This window comes from Cheilinus undulatus, linkage group 4 (genome assembly GCF_018320785.1).
Source record: "Cheilinus undulatus linkage group 4, ASM1832078v1, whole genome shotgun sequence".
Classification (NCBI taxonomy): Eukaryota; Metazoa; Chordata; class Actinopteri; order Labriformes; family Labridae; genus Cheilinus; species Cheilinus undulatus.
The window spans coordinates 43550025-43569173 of record NC_054868.1 but is presented as its reverse complement, the minus strand read 5'-3'; the positions used below and the strand labels follow the sequence as shown (position 1 = coordinate 43569173).

At 40.4% G+C, this 19149-nt stretch overlaps 1 protein-coding gene across 4 annotated transcripts in view; it reads right to left on the bottom strand.

Annotated features, from left to right (window-relative positions):
• The window catches only part of trim2a (tripartite motif containing 2a), a 54177-nt gene that overhangs the window by 5132 nt on the left and 29896 nt on the right, over positions 1 to 19149 (bottom strand). For 3 of the 4 annotated variants that reach the window (XM_041785325.1, XM_041785322.1, XM_041785324.1), the window contains exons 2-6: positions 11510 to 11688; positions 7651 to 7888; positions 7158 to 7309; positions 6823 to 7003; positions 1661 to 2384 (exon numbers count right to left, since the gene is read on the bottom strand). In XM_041785325.1, coding sequence (XP_041641259.1) covers positions 1661 to 2384; positions 6823 to 7003; positions 7158 to 7309; positions 7651 to 7888; positions 11510 to 11643 — 1429 coding nt within the window. In that variant the 5' untranslated portion in view covers positions 11644 to 11688. Of the gene's footprint in view, positions 1 to 1660; positions 2385 to 6822; positions 7004 to 7157; positions 7310 to 7650; positions 7889 to 11509; positions 11689 to 15802; positions 16243 to 19149 lie in introns of those variants that run through there. The other variant, XM_041785323.1, reaches the window with a different exon arrangement.

Sequence of the window (19149 nt, the reverse complement as noted above, 5' to 3'; positions counted from 1 at the left end):
AATGATCCCTCTACCAGGATGTTACGATTTGAAAACTGACAGTTTACTAAAGCAGGGCACTCAATAGAAATTAAACTGCAATATGCAACTTTTAGATTTTTCTTTAACCTAAAATGTGTCAAAATGCCAGTTAAATGATTTTTTTGCTGCAGCGATGTTATGCTCTACACATCATGCAAATGTTAAAATGTCAATATTTTTGAGAAAAGTTTACAAAAACATCCTATTTTCCCTGTTTTTCTCTGTTTTTTAACAAAAATCTAGAATGGCATTAAAATGATCATTCTCTTGAATGTCACACATTTACCATTATTTGTTTGTGAACACAATTTAATTGATGTTGATGATGAGAGGTCTCAAATTGATTATTGGTTGTTTCATTGCTGATGTTTATTCAAAATAAAAATTAAAAAAATACAAAAATAAAAAAGCTTTTATTCACCACGTGCATTGCCTTTAACACTGCATGGCAGCACCTACATCCAAATGGACTTGAAGCACTTAGTGGCACTTACTGATGTTGTTTCTTCTTGTCTAGATCTTTGCTTGTGTTTTACTTACTCTCAAATGTACTTTGGACAGAAGCGTCTGCTAAATGACATCGTAACATTGTAACAACAATTCATATTGAATTTGTAACAAGAGTCAAAATGATTGGAATTAGGTCATTTTTTTTGGAAAGTCACTCTACAATAGAGACTATCATAGTACCGTCATCAATTATAACTAAATAAAAGTAGACTTACTTTAACTTAAAAATGTCAGAATGTGAAATGTATTGAATTTTAAAGTAAGCATTATTTTAGGAATCTAAAGGAAATAAATCTGATTTCTAATTGATACAAAAATATTAAAAAGTGGTTTTCAAAGTGTGAGACAGGCCTCCGCTGCTAGAGGAGTTTAGGAGAGGTGCAGTGTGAGTAAACATTTATCAGAAAAAGGTAATTTCTTAGATAATTTCTGCAATTTTGGTGGTGAAATTGAAATTTAAGTAACCACAGAGAAAGGAGAAAGAATCTGGAGTGAACAGTAAAGAGAGGAAGTACAACCACGACTGTTTGAGTTTGGATTTTTCTTGATTGGTCCAGATGATGCTCCGTACTCACTGTGTTTAATTTGCACAAAGGTGTTAGCCAATGACAGCATCTCTGGCGATGTAAATGCTGGCCTCACATTGAGACTAAGCAGCCATGTTTAATGACCAAACCATAATAGTTTTTTGACAGGAAGATCAAGTGACTGTGGTCACAGAAAAGGCAACTGAGATATTTAGCACATTAAAACCAAATAAAAAGCAAACTGTGGGAGTGCAGATTATAAGGGTGGAAGATGATCCGCTGTTATTCATTTCAACAATGCAACTACAATATCAACAGCAAAGATGCAGACTGATTTTTCTCACTAAATGGATGCGCAAATATATAAAAAGCAACGTTGGTATTATGTTTATCGCCAAAACCAATAAACGAACTGCCCTGGAAAGATAGATGTTTAAAAAAATATACAGACAAAAATGCCAAAAAGCCTTATAAATGTTGACCAAATAGAGATAGGTGTTTAGAACTCGAGTTGTTTTAACTTTTTTGAGCTCACTTTCCCTAACTCTGGCTTAAATGATTTCTATCCTCCCTTCCTGCTTGCACAACGTCTGTTTTCTCACCGATTCTGAAAATAAGGTCGTCCTCTATGGGGTTCTCTTTCCTCCTCCCCGTGCTGTACATGCTGGCCGGTCTCTTTATGGCCTTCTGCTTGATGTGACCGCTTCCTGGAGACTTCAGCCTCTTCTTCATGCCGTCACAGGTTGGCGATATGTCTATAGACTTTGTAGCTTTTATCTTAAAGGGGCTTCCTTTGATGTGTTGGTCATACAACCACAGAGATAAGTTAAAAGTCCCCTCTTTAGGAGCCGTGAACAGATACTCATAAGTGCCGTTCTTGTTGTCCAGGATCTCTCCTTCACCTTTGCTGCCATCAGATGAGGACATTTCAGCCCTGATGACTGCATTTCCCATCTTGCACAGCTCTCTGTCTTTGTCCTTAGTGGTGATGGTGATAGAGGTGGGTACTCCGACCAAACAGTGCCTCAGCCCTTCACCTGTAGCTACAGTCTCAGAGGCCACAGCGTTGGTCGTCACAATAGTGCCCAGGTTGTGGATGGACTTCTTGAGTCCCTCTGTCTCCACGATAAAGTCCAGCTGGTCGTTCTCCCCGGGCTGTAGAGGAAGCTCCTGGCTGGCGAGCTCTATGAGACGCTCACTCATCTGTTTCTTCACCAGCAGCACCTCTGCCTCGGTGCCGTGGCTCAGCGCCTGCTCCGTGAAGTTACAGCTGCTGTTGATGCCGTCCTGACCCTGCAGCAGGCTGTCCAGCTGGGCCTGGAGCACCTACAAATGCAAACACCAGGGGGCAGCAGAGTTACTTTACAGTGGTACCACTAGTTTTAAAGCTTACCACAATGGGTAGTAAAGGAAAAGTGCACAAAGTCTCTTGGATTTAAAAATGAAGCCCAAAAAAAAAAAAAAAAACGTAACCATTTGAATAAAAGCAAAAATATCAGGTAACAAAGACAGAGCAACTGGACGGACCTAAATTAGATAGATACCCAAACACCCATTAGCACTTGCTCATAATCTTTTAGAAGTGCATCATATCTCAAACTCACCATATTATAACATTTCAACATTTCTCTAAGCCAGATGGAACTTGCTGAAACAAAAACACATGATCGCTATTGGTGCAACATCTGTTCTACTGCCACGAATCACACATTTTTATTAACTGCATGCCATTTTATCATACAGTAAATCACCAGTTCTTTATTTTGATATGTCTACAAAAGCTACCTTACTTTAATTTGCTTGATTTGAAGACACTGAGGGGTTGGACCTTGCTGATGGGGCCTTGGGTCCTCCAAGGGACCTTTCTGAATAATCAAAATCTATTTAGACACTTTCTATTCACTCATGGCAAGTAATTGTAGACATATACCTCATTACTTCATGCACCACTTTTATGACTATATTGAGGCTCCTTGGAGCAGGAGGCTCCAGGCAGCTGCCTAGCATGGTTAAACTTTCAATATAGCTACCGTAAAGCTTCATTTGACTGCATAAATATAGTTTGGAAGCATCTTCGTAACACCCAGGCTGCCATCCAGCAGGTAAAATGTACATATACTGAGTGAGAAAGTTGTGGGTTTTTCTTTCATTAACAGAGGGGTACCAACAATTTTGTCCACGTGTGTAGTTACAGAAGGGCATGCATACCTTTTATTCTTGCGCTTTCCCAAGATAGCATGGGAATATTTCTAGGAATTAACTCTACCTTAGGGAAACCAGCTTTGTTATTCCAAGAAAATAAGACACATAAGGTAAAATGTTTAGAAAATGACTGAACTGTACTTGTTATAATTGGAAAACTACGTAGAATGAAAAGTTTTGATGTATGTCCCCTTAGGGCTTCTGTACATCATACACTTTTTGCTGCTTTTTCTTTGCAGGCACACCTCCAAGATTGATTAGACCTACTTTTGTATCCTGAACCACCAGTTGAGAACCCTACAGGGGTTCTCAACTGGTGGTAGACTATGTTTATAGACTATAAACATAATTGGACAGAGATTTGACAAAGTATGGGAAATTTTAAAAAAGTACACATGTGAAATGACAATCTAACCATAACTTTATGGGAAAATAATACCGAACTGATAAAGTGATAAAGACGTGACACTGAGGAAAAAGCGACTCCAGCAGAAGCAGGTACTGACCCCTTGCTGATCAGGATGATGAGGAATTTCTGAATAATTGCTCAGCCTTTATATGAGCAAAGCTGCTTGTAACTTCCGTATTATCTCAGAACCACACAGCATGGTCTGCGTGGGTCTGGGAACAGCTGATAGACGCTGTCCTTCCACTTTGAGCACCCACACATTTATCCCAACAAGCTTCACTGTTGTGTTGAAGAGAGAGTGGGAGTTTTTGTGTAAAAATAGAGCATCAACCATGACTGGGCAGTCACTGGAGGGATGTGATATAAGCTCATTAAGTGTGTTATGAAAACATTTGACCTATAATATGCTGCTTACATTAGAGGCCTGTTTAAAGGAGATCTGGCTATGCAGTTACAGTTAGTGAAAGTCTCTAACGATGGTGAGATTTCCAGAGTCATATTATAACCACTGTGATGATTGCGAACACAAGCTTAACATGCCCATGTCAATGCAAACGAAAATATCTTTAAAACCACACTCCACTGACCCAAAGCTTGTAAATGTGACTTAAAATAGCAGTTGGGTAAACATGCAGCCAGCGTGAGAAAATACAACTTCATATCTCTAGAGAACAGGTGCTCTTGTTTTATAAGAGAGACTAATCAAATAGAAGAGTAAAACCCAGACTTTCCTTCAAATTTGGCTAATTGGGCACCTAAACTCTGTTCACAAAATAACTTTAATAATTGTGTTTGAAATGACCATATAAACTCATAGATAACTAAGCATTTTTAACAGTACATGTCTGCGAATATTCAAAACGTCCTGCAGAAATTCCAGTGTTATATCATCATGAGTCATTCATTAGTTTGCATGTGGTTTGCAGCAGTAGGAAGTCTCAGTGCTGTATACAAACACGAGCTAACACAAGTCACATTTAGATCATAAAATCTTTCCATATGCTTGAACATCTTGGAGTAGTTCTTTGTTATTTAGGTACTTTAACTTTTTGCTATTTCACCAGGATAGAAGAACCAGGGTAGACTCACCGCAAGCTGACCATCACACTCCTCTTCTTCAACAAGAGAGGCCATCTAGCCATCTGTTTCTAACTGCAGTCAAATATTTCCTCTCTATCTTTAACGTTATACTAACTCAAACCCTGAAGGTCTGAAAACAAAGATTGACTATACAAACTGTAAAGATAGAGCTCAAGCTTCAGCGTAAATAAAGCCTTGTGTGTTTGCATTGAGCAGTGTTGTGTTCCCTCACTGCACATGACACACCCAAATCATCCAAACTGTACATTCAGAGCGCTAGCTCCATCTAGCTACAAGCAACAATACAGCTAAACGTCACATTTCTGACTTTCCCTCAGGGATTCGGTGTTTGGATGGTACACCAGCTACTGAATTGTGAATCATTAGTGACCCATGTGACGCTGCTCCCTGAGGGGTGGTGGCTCACTCTGACACAGACGGTACGATTGGTTGTTTGGACTTGGGTGGTGCTCCAGCTCCCCGCCCCTTTCTGCCTGTAATCACCCATCAGACCATCTGAGCCCTCTGACACATAGATCAGCAGAAACAGCCTCATGAGCAGCCTGTGACTGCAACTAGGTCAGTGATTTGTTCATATTAGTTGTTGTATTTCTTGGTTGTTTGCTTTGATACTGCCACTCCAAACACTTTTGATAACAGCCAATCAAACCCATTTGGAACTGACACTTTTTTTGTGACCTCCTATCATTAAACTCTGTATTAGACACTACATAAAGTGTTATCAAAGATATTTGCATATACACTGGTGTGGATAAATTTACAGGGTGGTCAAGGCTGCAACTAAGGGGTCCTACATGTACATGGGCCTGTGAAATGGCCAGAAAACTAAGAATTTAAAGTTACTTCAGAGAAAAAAAAATGGTATTAACCCATATTAGTCCAATTTGTACCAGCTTGTTTGGATAATAATGGGTCACATTTAAAATACCAAATGATGGGCTTCCTGTGCCGATGTTCATAATGCCTTTGTTTGATAGAGTAAGGACAGTGGATAGACTAGGAAACAAGGAAGAGAGTGGGGAGAGACATGCGGTAAAGGGCCACAGGCCAGATTTGAACCCGGGCTGCCCGTGTACATGGGTAGCGCCTTAAACCACTCGACCATCTGCACTCCCCTGGAGAATGTATTTTTAATTTTTTTAATTTGCTAGGAAATTTTAGGGTGGATTTTCTTTGACATTTAGAGAATTTGTTTGACATTGTTAAAGAATTTGCATGGGATTTGGGGGGGATTTTTATTGGAATGTTAAAGCTCTGTGATAAAGCTTCACTGAAAGATATGAGGATTATTTAAAACAATTTTAGGCTACTTTTTATTGGAATTTATTTGGAAAGGATTTTTGTCTAAGAAATTCCAGCCTGATGTTTTAACTTATCAGACCACACTCAAACTCAGTTCTTTCCAAATAATTGGGAAAAACTAAAAATTCTTTCCAAACAAAAGCTCAGGTCTCAGGAGGTGAAACATACAGGGTACAAACTTCCTGAGACTAAAAATTGTGTTTATTTTTTTGGTTTTTGTTTTTTGAGTGGGCAGGGATTTTAAGTTATTTTAAAACAATAAAGCTGGCTGGGTGAACAGTGTTTCTGTATGTCATTTATAATATCCTGAGAGCACAGTTTTGACACATTTTAAAAGATTTATGGTTCTACAAGTGTTTTAAGTCTCTGATAAAACTACTTCCTGTTGCATGGTGAACAATAAATTGCCATGACTAAGTTTGTTGATGTGAGTTGAACCCACTGGCAGTTGTAAAAAGGCTACAATTAACAACAACGACCACTAACATTTAGTTTTTATGTTCATATTAATTTTGTGGGAAATTATCACAATTTTCAAACTGAAACAAACGGTGACCTCTGTCAACCACTACAAGCCTAGTGTCAGCTATATCAAAACAAACAAAAACCCCTCAGTAATAAGGCCCTTTTAAGAGGTTAACAAACACTTTAAAGTGCTTTTACCTAATTCAAAAATAAACAAATGACTTGGGGCAGTATGGAAATATCAGAGGAAACAGCCATGGCCTATTTCAAATGGTGTTAGCTTACCTTCTGCTTGAGGCCATAGTTGACTTCCAGCTCCATGAGTAAAACACTCTTGCGAACGTTCAGAGTCTTCTGCAGCTCATCAAAAGTTGTGTGGATGTCGTCCTCGATGGAGCTCTTCTGATTGGTCAGCTGCTGTAGGATTTCTGACAGAGTCTGCAGCGCTGAGTCGATCTCTGGCAACCTGGAAGGAAAAAAGGGAAGAGAACCAAGCACAAAGTTTACATTAAGAAAGTCAATATTCATAGCATAGCAAGCAATTGAAGAAGGATTATGTTTATTTTAGTGATGCCATTCTAACTGCTGCTTTGCATACAAAGATTGAAGTGCTGTTGTACCTCTTCTTGACGGCGTCCAGCTGGTCCTGTAACGAGGCCTTGTGTTGTTCCACAACGTCTTTGAGAGGCACAGTGGGGTGTTCTCCGTGTTCTCCGCTCGTACACTCCTGACACATGGCTGTCTCACAGGGTGGACAGTAAAACTCCATGACCTAAGCAGCAGGAAAAACAAAACTACCCATTAGACTTAAATACAGGGTTGAGGTCTAGTCCAAAATGTTTTAGCCACATGTGCAGTGTTGTTAATGGCAACGCTGGACGGTGACCTGCAGTCAGAAATATCTACAGGACGCTGCCAAACTGACTTCAGAGAATGATAGATTTTTTTTTCCCCAGGGAATTAAATCCACTGATGTTTCCTCTGAAGCTGTGAGAGAGGTGACTATTAAAACAGGCTACACTGCTTTTACGGAGGGTTTTAAGTTCTATGACAAATACATAGTTTGTGTGAGAGATAAAGAGGAGGTAATCATAGGTAAAGTCAGACTCTTACGTTGCCTCCATGGTTGGGACAGGACAGCAGCTGTCCTGCAGCCACAGTGGTGATGGTGTTGAGCGCGGCGGCCTCCTGGCTGCAGCTGTCCGGAGCCCGCTGCAGCACGTCCATCAGGTTGGTGATGAAGAAGTTATTCTGCAACGCCGCCACACCTTTCTCCGGCAGGATGGAGGTCTGGCGGCACACGGGGCACGACAGTGTGAGGCTGTGGGCCGGGATGTAATTCTGCAGACACCTGGAGGAGGAGGAGAGCAGCAGGAACACAGAGTGTGAGTGGGAGCGGGCTGTAATAAGACAGATCAAAGAGAGCCTGCAGAGAGATGTAGGTGGTGTTTATGTGATCTATGTAAAACAAATCCAGGAAAGAAAAAGGACTTAACTATCTAGACTATAAAGACAGATAAATAGCAGATATGCAGTTACTGATATAAATACAACAAGATTTCTTTATGAAAGTCAGCCCTTCACAAGTTACTTTATTTAACAATGTTAAAAATGAGGAGAAATTTTGTCTCTACTGCCATCTAGTGGTTAAAATATTTGCAGCAAGAAAGTAGTAGTTTGTTTCAAATGAGAGGGTAAATGGAGGGCTCTTTTACCTACGAACAATAAAATACAATCTCACATTTTATTTTTAAGACTATTATTTCAGTAAATAAATTTAAAAAAAAACAGATCATCAGGCTGCTCCAGTGTTCTGAGACCTGGTGGTTCTCTTCATGTTTTCTGCTTTAGAAACAAGCAGGAGGGGATTTTCCTTATGAGATCAAAAAAAAAAAAAACTGAGCTTTCACAGATCTGTTGCAGGGTTATTTTTTTTTTAAACTTTAAGAGACATTATATGTTTTTGATAAAACTGCATCCCAGCACTATTTTGATCACGTTTATCACTGGATTAAACAGGTATTATCTGCGGTCTTAAGCCGTGAAGACATACACTATAGCATGGAGCTACTGCACCTCTGGGACGGTTCTGGATGGAGTTTATGATCATTTACATAGCTGTTAATTAGCTATCAATTCCAGTTTAGGGGGATGCAGCTCACTAACAGAGCCAGCAGCCCTTGTTGGCCAACTCACCGGAGTATTTTCAGGCAGGCCCATGAGACAGAGAGCATCAATTGCAATGAGTTAGTCTTTCAGTTTTAACAAATCACAAAGTAGTTTTAGTTTTTGTCTCTTTACTAATTTGTAAGCATAATTGTTGCAAGTATTACAGTAGCACTGGCTTTTATCAGGACTAATTTGGACAAGCATTTACTAAAATGATTGACTGTAGTCTGTGTTTGCCCTTATCAGCCCATTAAATCCAGTGATAACAATGAAAACGTGATCTTAGTGCAGTTGTGGTCACTCCGCTGACTCTAACCATCATCATCAAGGATGTGGTCAGAAATGCATTACCATACAGGAAGCTTTAAGCGTCCAAACATGTCAGTAATGATACATGGACTAGTAGAGGTTGCTGTGTAAAGTGTCTAGTATGAACCAATTCCTTTTATACACATTCATGTGCATTCAAATGCCAGTTGCGAAGCAATAAGAGCAAATTGGGGTTCAGTGTCTTGCCCAAGGACATGTTGCTGCAGGACGTGGGGATCAAAGCCCTGATCCCAGTGCAATAATACCTTTTAAAGGTCACATATTATTCAAAACACACTTTTCAGGCTTCTCTCCATTCTCAGATTTTCCCCTCATGATATCATGTGGGGAGTTAGCACTTCCCCAGGTTTGGTTGGCCCTCCTTGTTTGGATGAAAGTCTCACCCTCCACTCCTGATCCTCCGCTGAGAGGAGTTGCAGGAGAGCCAACGATTTCCTGACAGGGGCAGAATCAGACCACTCAGCAACATTTAAAGAGACAGACACAGAAACAGCTCATTCTGAGCAGGACTGAAACAGAGGGTTTTTTAGACATGCAAAAGTCCAATACTGAAGGGGTTTTTCAGCCACAAACTTCACAGGCATGTTTTTGAACCTCTGAGACCAGTGTTGACTTGTCTTACAGGGGTAAAATATGTGACCTTTAACATTTAGGATTTATTGTACACTACATTTTTGAAGGGGACATATTATGCAAAAATCACTTTTTCAGGCTTTTCTAACAAAAATATGTGCCCCTGGCCTGTCCACAATCCCCTCAAGTACCAGAAAAATCCATTCCCTCTCCCCTTCTTTTTCTCCACCTTTACATCTAGTGACCACACATGGGGAGTAAGCTAGGTTTGGTTGGCCCTCCCCCACTTGGAGGAAAGGTCCACCCTCCTCTACTGATCCTCTCAACTGCCAGCTGAGATGCTGGATAGCTCAGTGGGTTACCCTGCTGACTTTGGTCTGGGAGATTGATGGTTCAAATCCTAGTTAGGTCTTGAACTTTGGATGAAAGCGTCTGTAACATCAGGAGTCCTGCATCCATTTCCTGAGAGGGGTGTGGTCAGGAGCAGAGTCAGACAGCTAATTACCATTTACAGACACAGAAACGGCTCGTTCTGAGAAGGGCTGAAACAGAGGGATTTTTACACATGCAAAAATCCAATACTGGAGTTTTTTTTCAGCAAAAAACTTCACAGTCATGTTTTGGGGACCTCTGAGAACAATATAAACTGGTCTTAAAAGGGTAAAATATGTCCCCTTTAATGCTTCAGCATACCAAGACATTTTGGACAATGCTATGCTTACAACTTTGAGGCAACAGTTTGTGGAAGGCCCTTTTCTGTTCCAACATAAATGTGCCCCCTGTGCACAAAGCTAACATAAAGACATGGTTTGATGAGCCCTGACCTCAACCCCATCGAGCACCTTTGGGATGAACTGGAACGGAGACAAGGAGCCGGGCCTTCTTGTCTAACATCAATGCCTAACGTTGAAGATGCTCAACACAAACTGGGCACAAATTTCCACAAAAACACTCCAAAATCTTGTGGAAGCCGTCCAAGAAGAGTGGAGGCTGTTACAGCTGCAGAAAGGTAGCCAACTCCATGTCAAAGTTAACGTATTTGAATGCGATGCCATTACAGTCCCTTTTGTGTAATTGTCAGGTATTAGAGAAAAGCATCTACTAAAATGAAATCAGCTCCATTGTTGTGTGTATCAGTAGAATGACTCTGCAGAAGCCTCCAGAGCGAGGGGACAGACTGGCACTGTCCACACTTTCTCTTTGTGTCAGAAACAAAGGCTGACTGTCGGAGAGGATGACACCAAAGCACAATACCCCCACTGATCACAAGATCCAGATATTACTATAGCCAAGTCTTAGTTGTAAATGTAGCTACATGTATTTACTTGAGAAAATATGATGCAGTAGGTTCTTAACCTTTAGAGCTTATAAAATTCTTTCTTCTGCTCTTAATCTCAGAGGAAACAGCATTTTAACAAGATTGTTGAACACATGCAGTTAGTTAATAAATTACAATGCTTCATCTGTGCTTGTCTGATTAAAATCTTCATATCTGGCCTTTTCCAATGCAGTTTTTATCCCTTAAGGAGGAACCTCAGATTAACTGGAAATGGACTATCACAGAGCTGAAAAGAGGCCTGCTTACTAAACTTACTAAAACTTTGGTAAAACTGGACATGTTAGACATACATGATGGAGTGTGGTGATGTACACTGCCAAATCTATGCTGTGGACAAAATAAATAAAACTTATAACAACAAAAAAAGCCCAAATTTGTTAATAAAGCGCACTTAAAAGCAATCTAAGTTGACCAAACTGCTGTAGACTTACAAGTAAAAATGCAGACGAGATTAATTTGCTCATGTAATCCAACACTCTCTTCAGATTAGTCAAGTTAGCATCATTTTCAGGGTAAAAGCACAGAGTTCCTTCATTAAAACAGCACACTTAGTGCACTCACCTCTCACAGAAGGTGTGTAGGCAGGGCAGGACTTTAGGGTTCTCGTAGCGGTCCAGACATATGCTGCAGATCAGGAACTGCTTGTCGATCTGACGGACCACGGGACTGGGAATAGTGGAGCCTTCACTGGCCATCCTAAAACTCTGACATACGAGTCCCTCTTCCTCTTACCCTGCACCCTGCAGAGACAAACACGGAGAGGATGAGGTGTGTGACGTCACGGTAAAACATGCATGGTCAGTGATCAAACACAGACAGTGGGTTGTAAAGATCAGAGCACCTTTCTTCACTCCATCCTCACAGAGAGAGAGGAAACGTTCACACAGAGTCAGACACGGTGCCCTTGGAATTGGGATTTATTTGTTTTGTTTTGATTTCATTTGTTTTGTTTCCTCTGATAAATCTTTTATGGATTCACTCACAAGATCACAACCAACCTTATTAAAGGGATCTGGTGTTAACAGATGTGCCTATTCAGCTTCTTTGTGAGCATGAATATAAATCAGTGTTGAAGTGAATCTTGACCTTGTGTTACCTCAGATGAAGGAGTAATCTGAGTGAAGTACCTTATATAATGATATTAGAACGAGGGGATGAGAATCCTGAATCCATTAGCTGCAGATATGCGAAGCTAAAAGTATCAGAATAGGTTTCAAGTGATAAAACTGGTGCTTCCCTGGCATCCAACAGCATGCAGAGATAAAACTAATCAACGCAGTGCATAATTATAATACTTACATTGGAGAATGAACCAATTTAAGGCATTTAACTGACATGTCTTGACCCAACAAGGAAGCAGAGCATGAGTATGTGCACGCTGGATGTTTCTCTCAAAAAGCACTTTGGCTGATAAATATTTGATTATAAAGTGAACACAAGGCACACCATGTTCAGCTCTCTACAGCCAGAGTACATACAGAAATAAACACTTTACTTCGTAACCTACATTCCCAATATTTGCACAGATCCGTGGGTTAGTAGAAGTCTAACTCACTCGCCCGTTTGATCTCAAACTTCCTCTGCAGCGCCCTTATGCCTGACTCCTCAGTAATGTTATCTGACAGCTAACTTAGACACAGAAAGTGTGTCAGTGCTTTTATTGTCTCCTCACATTGAAGACGGTCTCAGAAACAGGCCACCTCTGCTGCTGAGAGGAAACCCTGCGGGACCGGGATTCTTCTGCGGTGCACGCTCTCTTTCTCCTCCTTTATCTTCAATCCCTTAACGTCTTCCCCTCTAAAATATGTCTCCTTTATTTTCTCTTTGTGAAAACAGAGCGTGTACAATAATACAACATGCTGTGATCTTATAAGCTTGCGTGGAAAGAGTGTTATTTTGTTCTCATATAAATCTGCTATTTCTGCAGGATGTTTCTAGAACTTCCTAGGCACATACAAAATAAAATAAGTACCATTTTCTTTACAGGGCAACCCAAAATTAAAGCAAACTATTAGTTTCTCTCAGTAATGTTAGCTCTGGGTAGGCCTCTTTGGTCAGTGAGTGGGTCAGTCTAGTTATAATAAGTCAGTTATAATAAGCAGAAAGCTGACATTCACTTTATGCTGTTTACTGTCACAAAATTATTGTTATTCACCTGCCCCAGTGGCTGGTAGGTTAAGTAAATTCACCAGACACTTATTTGGCTGTTGCCAATTTCCCACCCTAATATGATACAAAAAATGATGCACTAATACAACACCCCACAATATATATAACAAATAGTACGCTTTATGTCAAATGGTCATAGATTGAAGAGCTTCTGTCATTGGCTGCCTCCAAAGTAGAATCAAAAACAAAAAAAAAACAAATAAAGAGTTGTAAACTAAGACACTACATGATGCAATACCTTTATTCTCCCATTAGAAAATTTACCTCAGACCAAAATGCTGTAGACCTTATGTCATTAAGCCAATCACAGCTCTTTCTCTCAAGACAGCAGTCCATGTAAATATGACATAACTCTCACTAATCCAAGCTGCTGCTGTTATTGGCATAGCACAAATCTTGCTGCTCCCTTATAATGGCATTCATGCTACTATGGATTAATTGCTTTTGAACTAATTTTATTGTATTCACTACACGTTGTCATAAATGTCATAAATGTATCCATCCATATGGAGGTTTCTAGTCATGCATTCCCTGGAAAATCAAAGCCTTCTGCTTGACTAACCCAGGGAGTTTCTTTAAAGCAGAGCCTTCTCTGCCAAGTAAAACTGTACATCCATTTGTAATAAAATGGTGAAATGTATAACCAGTGTTCCTGACTGAACTTTATTCTCTCCTTGGAGAAATTTACCACTATATAAAAACTGTCAGAGCAACAACAATCCACAGATTCGTCAGGCTATGATACAATACAAAACAAAGTAATACAAAACAAAGCAATACTATAAACTTTACTGTGCCCATATGAGAAATGGTTATGCTTAAGTCTCTTCACTGATTTCACAGCAGCATCATAAAAAACAGAGAAGAAAATTAAGAATCCATCAACGATATCAACAATACTATACAGTCTGATACGATATGAAACTATACGATACCATACAATACCGTTATTCTCCCCTTGAGAAGATTAACCTGGAACTACTGTTTATCTTAAGTTGACTACACTTGGCATAAATAGCAACAACAATCCAACGATAGGATAGGATACAATACCTTTAACCTCCCATTGGGAAAATTTCCCTTCAACCTTTAAATGCCTCCACAATAGTATCTTTAACCCTCAGAGATCTAAGCACTCGCTGGTGTGCTTGCTATGTTTTTATTAATATCTTTGTCATTTTACATCGCAGAAATGCGGTTCAAGCACTTTCGTGAGCAAGAGAATCTCAACTACTGCCCCACCTGCCATCCCACGTGATTCCCGGCCGGAGTAACAGGGCAGTTAAGAAAGCAATGGGCACATGTCGTCGCCTCTCACTGTGCTTCTCTGGATGAATCCTTTGCCCGTTAACCTTTCCTAACCAACTGTCACCGTGGAGCCCCTAAAACCCTCCCTATCACAGCTTTTTCAGGAGAGGTAAGGCGAGACAATTAGACCTGTTGATCTCCGACGATGGGTAAGCGTTTGAATGTTGCAGAAATCTTGGAAAAAAATACTGAGAGGAGGTGATGGAGATGACACAGCTTCATTTTGGTGAAAATACATTTCTGCTCAAAAAAACAATACGACAGAATTTCAGTTTAGACACGGTTTCTACACTTTCCTATTATTCTATTCATAGATTACACTGCTTTTGTGAAGCTAAGACTTTGGTAAACTTATTTCAAGCACCAAAACAATTTGTCCACATGAGTGAGGGTTTTCTAAAACAACTCTTTACATAGTCCTCTAGGACAAAAATCAGCCTCAGTATCCATAAAGCTGAGATTTTCCTGAAAATTTTGATATCAAACACCTGGGTATCGTGTTATTTGCTAGTACATTAAAAGGGGGAACTAAAAATCAAGGAAACACCCTTAGACCTCAGAGGATTAACTAAAAAACATAAGATAAGAAATATGAAGTGGTACAGAACAATCCAAAACAACAGCATTTCTTGGATTAAAGCACTTCGGCCACTTAGATGCCTGTTAAGTTGCTCCATTAATTTAAAACTGTACAAAAAAACGAGAATCAAAATGTAAACAATAACAATGATACAATAGGAAACTATGGGATACCTTTATCCTCCTCTTAGATGACATTTTCCTTAGACTCAAGTACTGCTTATGCAAAAATGCCCTCAGAGCTGTAACAACTCATAAAATCAATAGATAGAACAATCCACAGGTAAACAGCATTAAAAAACACAAGCAGCATATACTGCTCATTACCAATGTGGGGCTAGAGACAGCAATGACAGTTTTTCTACTGTTTACCAGCACAGACATGCTCAAACAGAAGCTTAGTACTAAAGCTGTAGGGTAATAACTCACCGGCTCTTCGGAGCAGATTAAGCAGATGAGCAGAGCATCAAATATGGCACTGATTATAAATCCACACAGACAGACACAACAGGACAACAGAAGCAGCCCCGTGCTGACTGCGCACAAGGTCGCAGCAGCCTCACAAACGCTACACTATTACATAATCAGACCCACACAAGCTGAGCGGAATAATTCCTGCTGGATGGAGCTGTCATACAGTGGAGTATACGCATGAAGAAGGGGAAGATTATTGGAGGAATTCAAACGTAAGCAGAGGAACTTCCCACGTGCAGTGACAGCCAAGATAAAGAAGTTAAGATGAGACAGACATAAATGTTAAAAACAGCTGCATTCATCACGGTTTTAGGGTAGACTTACAGTGCTGCATCTATGGGCAGATCAACAGGCGTCATCCACCTCAGGTCCCACACTGAAACACTGGCTCCATGTGAGTCTAAGCCAGGTCATTTCAGTTCTCAATCAAGATGATGCTCCCCTTTAGGTAGCAGCAGACAGCCGGCAACAGGATGTGTGTGTGAGAGACACACCGCTCCTCTGAGTGTTTTTGGGTGTGCGCACACACGTGAGCCAAGTTGAGGAGGAGCGATTTGTCCAGATTGTATTTCAGTTTTTACATCATCTCCTCCCCGCCCTCCCTCTATGCTCCTTCGCTCTTCCTCATCACTTCCTCTCCTCCAATCACTCTTCCTCTTGGCTCCGTCTGTCTCATCCATTCATCTTCCTCCCCTCTCTCTCTCTCTCTCTCTCTCTCTCTGTGAATAAATGCTGGCTCACTGCAGTGCAGCGAGCGTGTGCAGCATCAGGAGTATGTGACTGGCTGACAGCTGATGATCTAACAAACAGGATGAAGAGAAAAAGGGGGACAGCACTTATGGGTCCCCTCTTGGCCATTAGAGTTAAAGCCAGAGGGATTTTTCTGTGAGCAAATGTTTGTGTGCATGTGGGTGTGTGCCTGCTGCTGACTCACTGTGCATAAAAACACAGGTTTACAGCAAAATGGTAAGAGAAGGGAAGATCAGATGCAGAAGGGACAAAAGCATGTCTGAAAAAAGTGGCATAAACCAGATGTACTCTTAAAGGGCATGGACTCCTTCAAACATAAATACTTAATGTTTGCAATGATGTACGCCACATAAGGTCCAAGAATTCACTAAAAGCTTCTAAATGCTCTCATTATGGCCTCAGAAGGAAACCAACCTCCATGATTTTAAGGTAAGAAGAAGAATAAAGGTCACAGAGGGGTAACACTGCATCATCACTGAGGCACAGATCTCTTTTACTGCACTGCACCTCAGAATGTGTTTTAATCCAAACTCTATAAAGCTGCATTTACAAGAATATACAGATCCTGAATCATGTAAGCGAAGACTTTACAGGCTGTAAAAACATCAACCTTCTGAATGAATGAGGCTTGGATACATTTAATTATTTAAATACTTGTGTATATTTGCATCAAACACGCACAGTATGTTCAGAGTGCACATCTGTATCGGCTAGTTTGAAAACAGTGGATGACCTTTTCAAGCAGTGATTAAAAACAGGAAAATGACAATCAGAAACTGTAGAAGACATGGACACACTCTCAGGGACATTTCTAACAAGGTTAAAGCCTAGTATGTGGCTGACCACAGCTATCTGGATTGCCTGTTGAAATGCCAGACTGAATCGTGGGTTCTGGCAGAGTGGTTAGTTTTTGGGGTGTGGAATTGTGCTGTCCCTCATGTCTGTGGGTTGAGAATTGAAGGATTTAAAAAGATTAAAAAATGAAGCCCTGTCGTCAGGAAACAGCTAGTTATCTAGCCAGTTTATGAATAGTCTTCGGTCTTAAGCCTTTGGTTCAACCGGAAGTAGTTTCTGACTACTGTCCCAAAGGTCCTTAGCTGGTCTGGGGACCTAAGACTGAGGACTGAGATCTGAAGACCGATGAGCGGAGACACATGAGAGCAGGCTTCCCTGGAACTCTTTTCCTGAAAAATATGACCTCTTGTTGGATGTCACTCCCTGATTGGACACTGCTACACAGTGAATGTCTATTAGGGGTGGGAATCACTAGTGGCCCCATGATTCGATATTATTGCGATTTTTTAAACATTTTGCAATACAGTAAGTATTGCGATACATATTTTGCGATCTATACCATTTTTTCAACTGTTTAGCTGATTTAGCAATAGTCTTGTCCTCATGTTTGTCGTATTTCTGCGGTATTTTATTTTCATGTAGCACTCTTTGCAAACCTCATGATGGGATGACCCAGTCAGTCATCTAAGTGCTTTGGAGCCAAACAATGGCAGTCAGCATACGAAATCAGGGGCTGACTGATACTGCATTGATAGCGATTTTTTAGTGGTCTTTGAGCTTGGTAACCGATATGCATTTACAGTCAAACAAGCCATAAGTGTCTGAAATTTCAATGTTCTTTTTTAGGGGTGTGACGGTATCGATAACACCGCGGTACTGCGGTATCAGAAGCGTCTCAACACCAGACATGTGGCGGTTCAAAATGGAATGTCAGGCCAGGATCCAAAAAAAAAACAAAGACTGGTTAGTGTGCAGAATTGAATGTTTGCCCCATTCCATGTCTGAGTTTGCAGATATATAAAAGTACACATTTTTTAATTCAGCTACTAGCAATGAAAACTAAATTTGAATAAACTTCTATACAATTGGTGATATAGTCAAAGAGCATTTTTGATATGTTGACAATTTTACACAGTTTTGTTAATTCCATGCAGTTATAACAATTTTACAAATTCTGAAATTTGCCAAAATTTGCAATCTCTGCTAATTCCATTTTTACAGAAATTTCCATCCATCTATTTTCTACACTGCTTACCCTGTTTGGGGTCACGGTGGGGCTTGAGCCTATCCCAGCTGTCATTAGGCGAGAGGCGGGATACACCCTGGTCTGGCTGCCAGTCAAACACAGGGCTGATGTTTAGAAACAGACAACCAAGTATGCTCACACCTACCGCCAACCTAGAGTCACCAGTTAACCTGACGAGCATGTCTTTGGTGGTAGGAGGAAGCCAGAGTACCCGGAGAGAACCCACACGTGCAGAAATTTGAATAATTTAAATATTCTGATAGGGATCTGGATTGCAGTTTAAGTTGGTTTTGTGTGGGACAATTTTGAGGAAGACCCTTGTGGTGTCTGGCGTCAGCCAAAGAGTTTTATTCTGTGAGTTTTCACCAGACTTCCTGGGTGAATTTTAAAAATGATTTGTACATCCAATTCAATCGCCATTACTCTGCTTCCAGTAAACCCCGCCTCAGTCTCCTCAAATGACACTTACTGGTCACAGCTGTTCTCAGACCGGGGATAGCTGTCTGAAGTCTGGCTGATCTATATTAGAGCCCGACCAATATGAGATTTTTGGGGCCGATGCCGATACCGATATTGGGGGCTAAAAAAAAGCTGATATCTGATATATCAGCAGATATATGAAATAAGAACATTGATATACACAGGATATGTACAGTACATGAACACAAATGTGGACATGTGAATAACCAATTGCATTTATCTTTGTTTATTTCACAAAGATGCAACTTAGACGACATTACAATGCTGTATAATAATCTTATATTTTGGCTGTGGACCATATTAGACAGGAAAATGATAAATGGAGAGCCATATTTACATCATTGTGGCAAATATGCACATAGAATATGTTTACAGTTTGTTTCTTGATAACCCTGAGGAA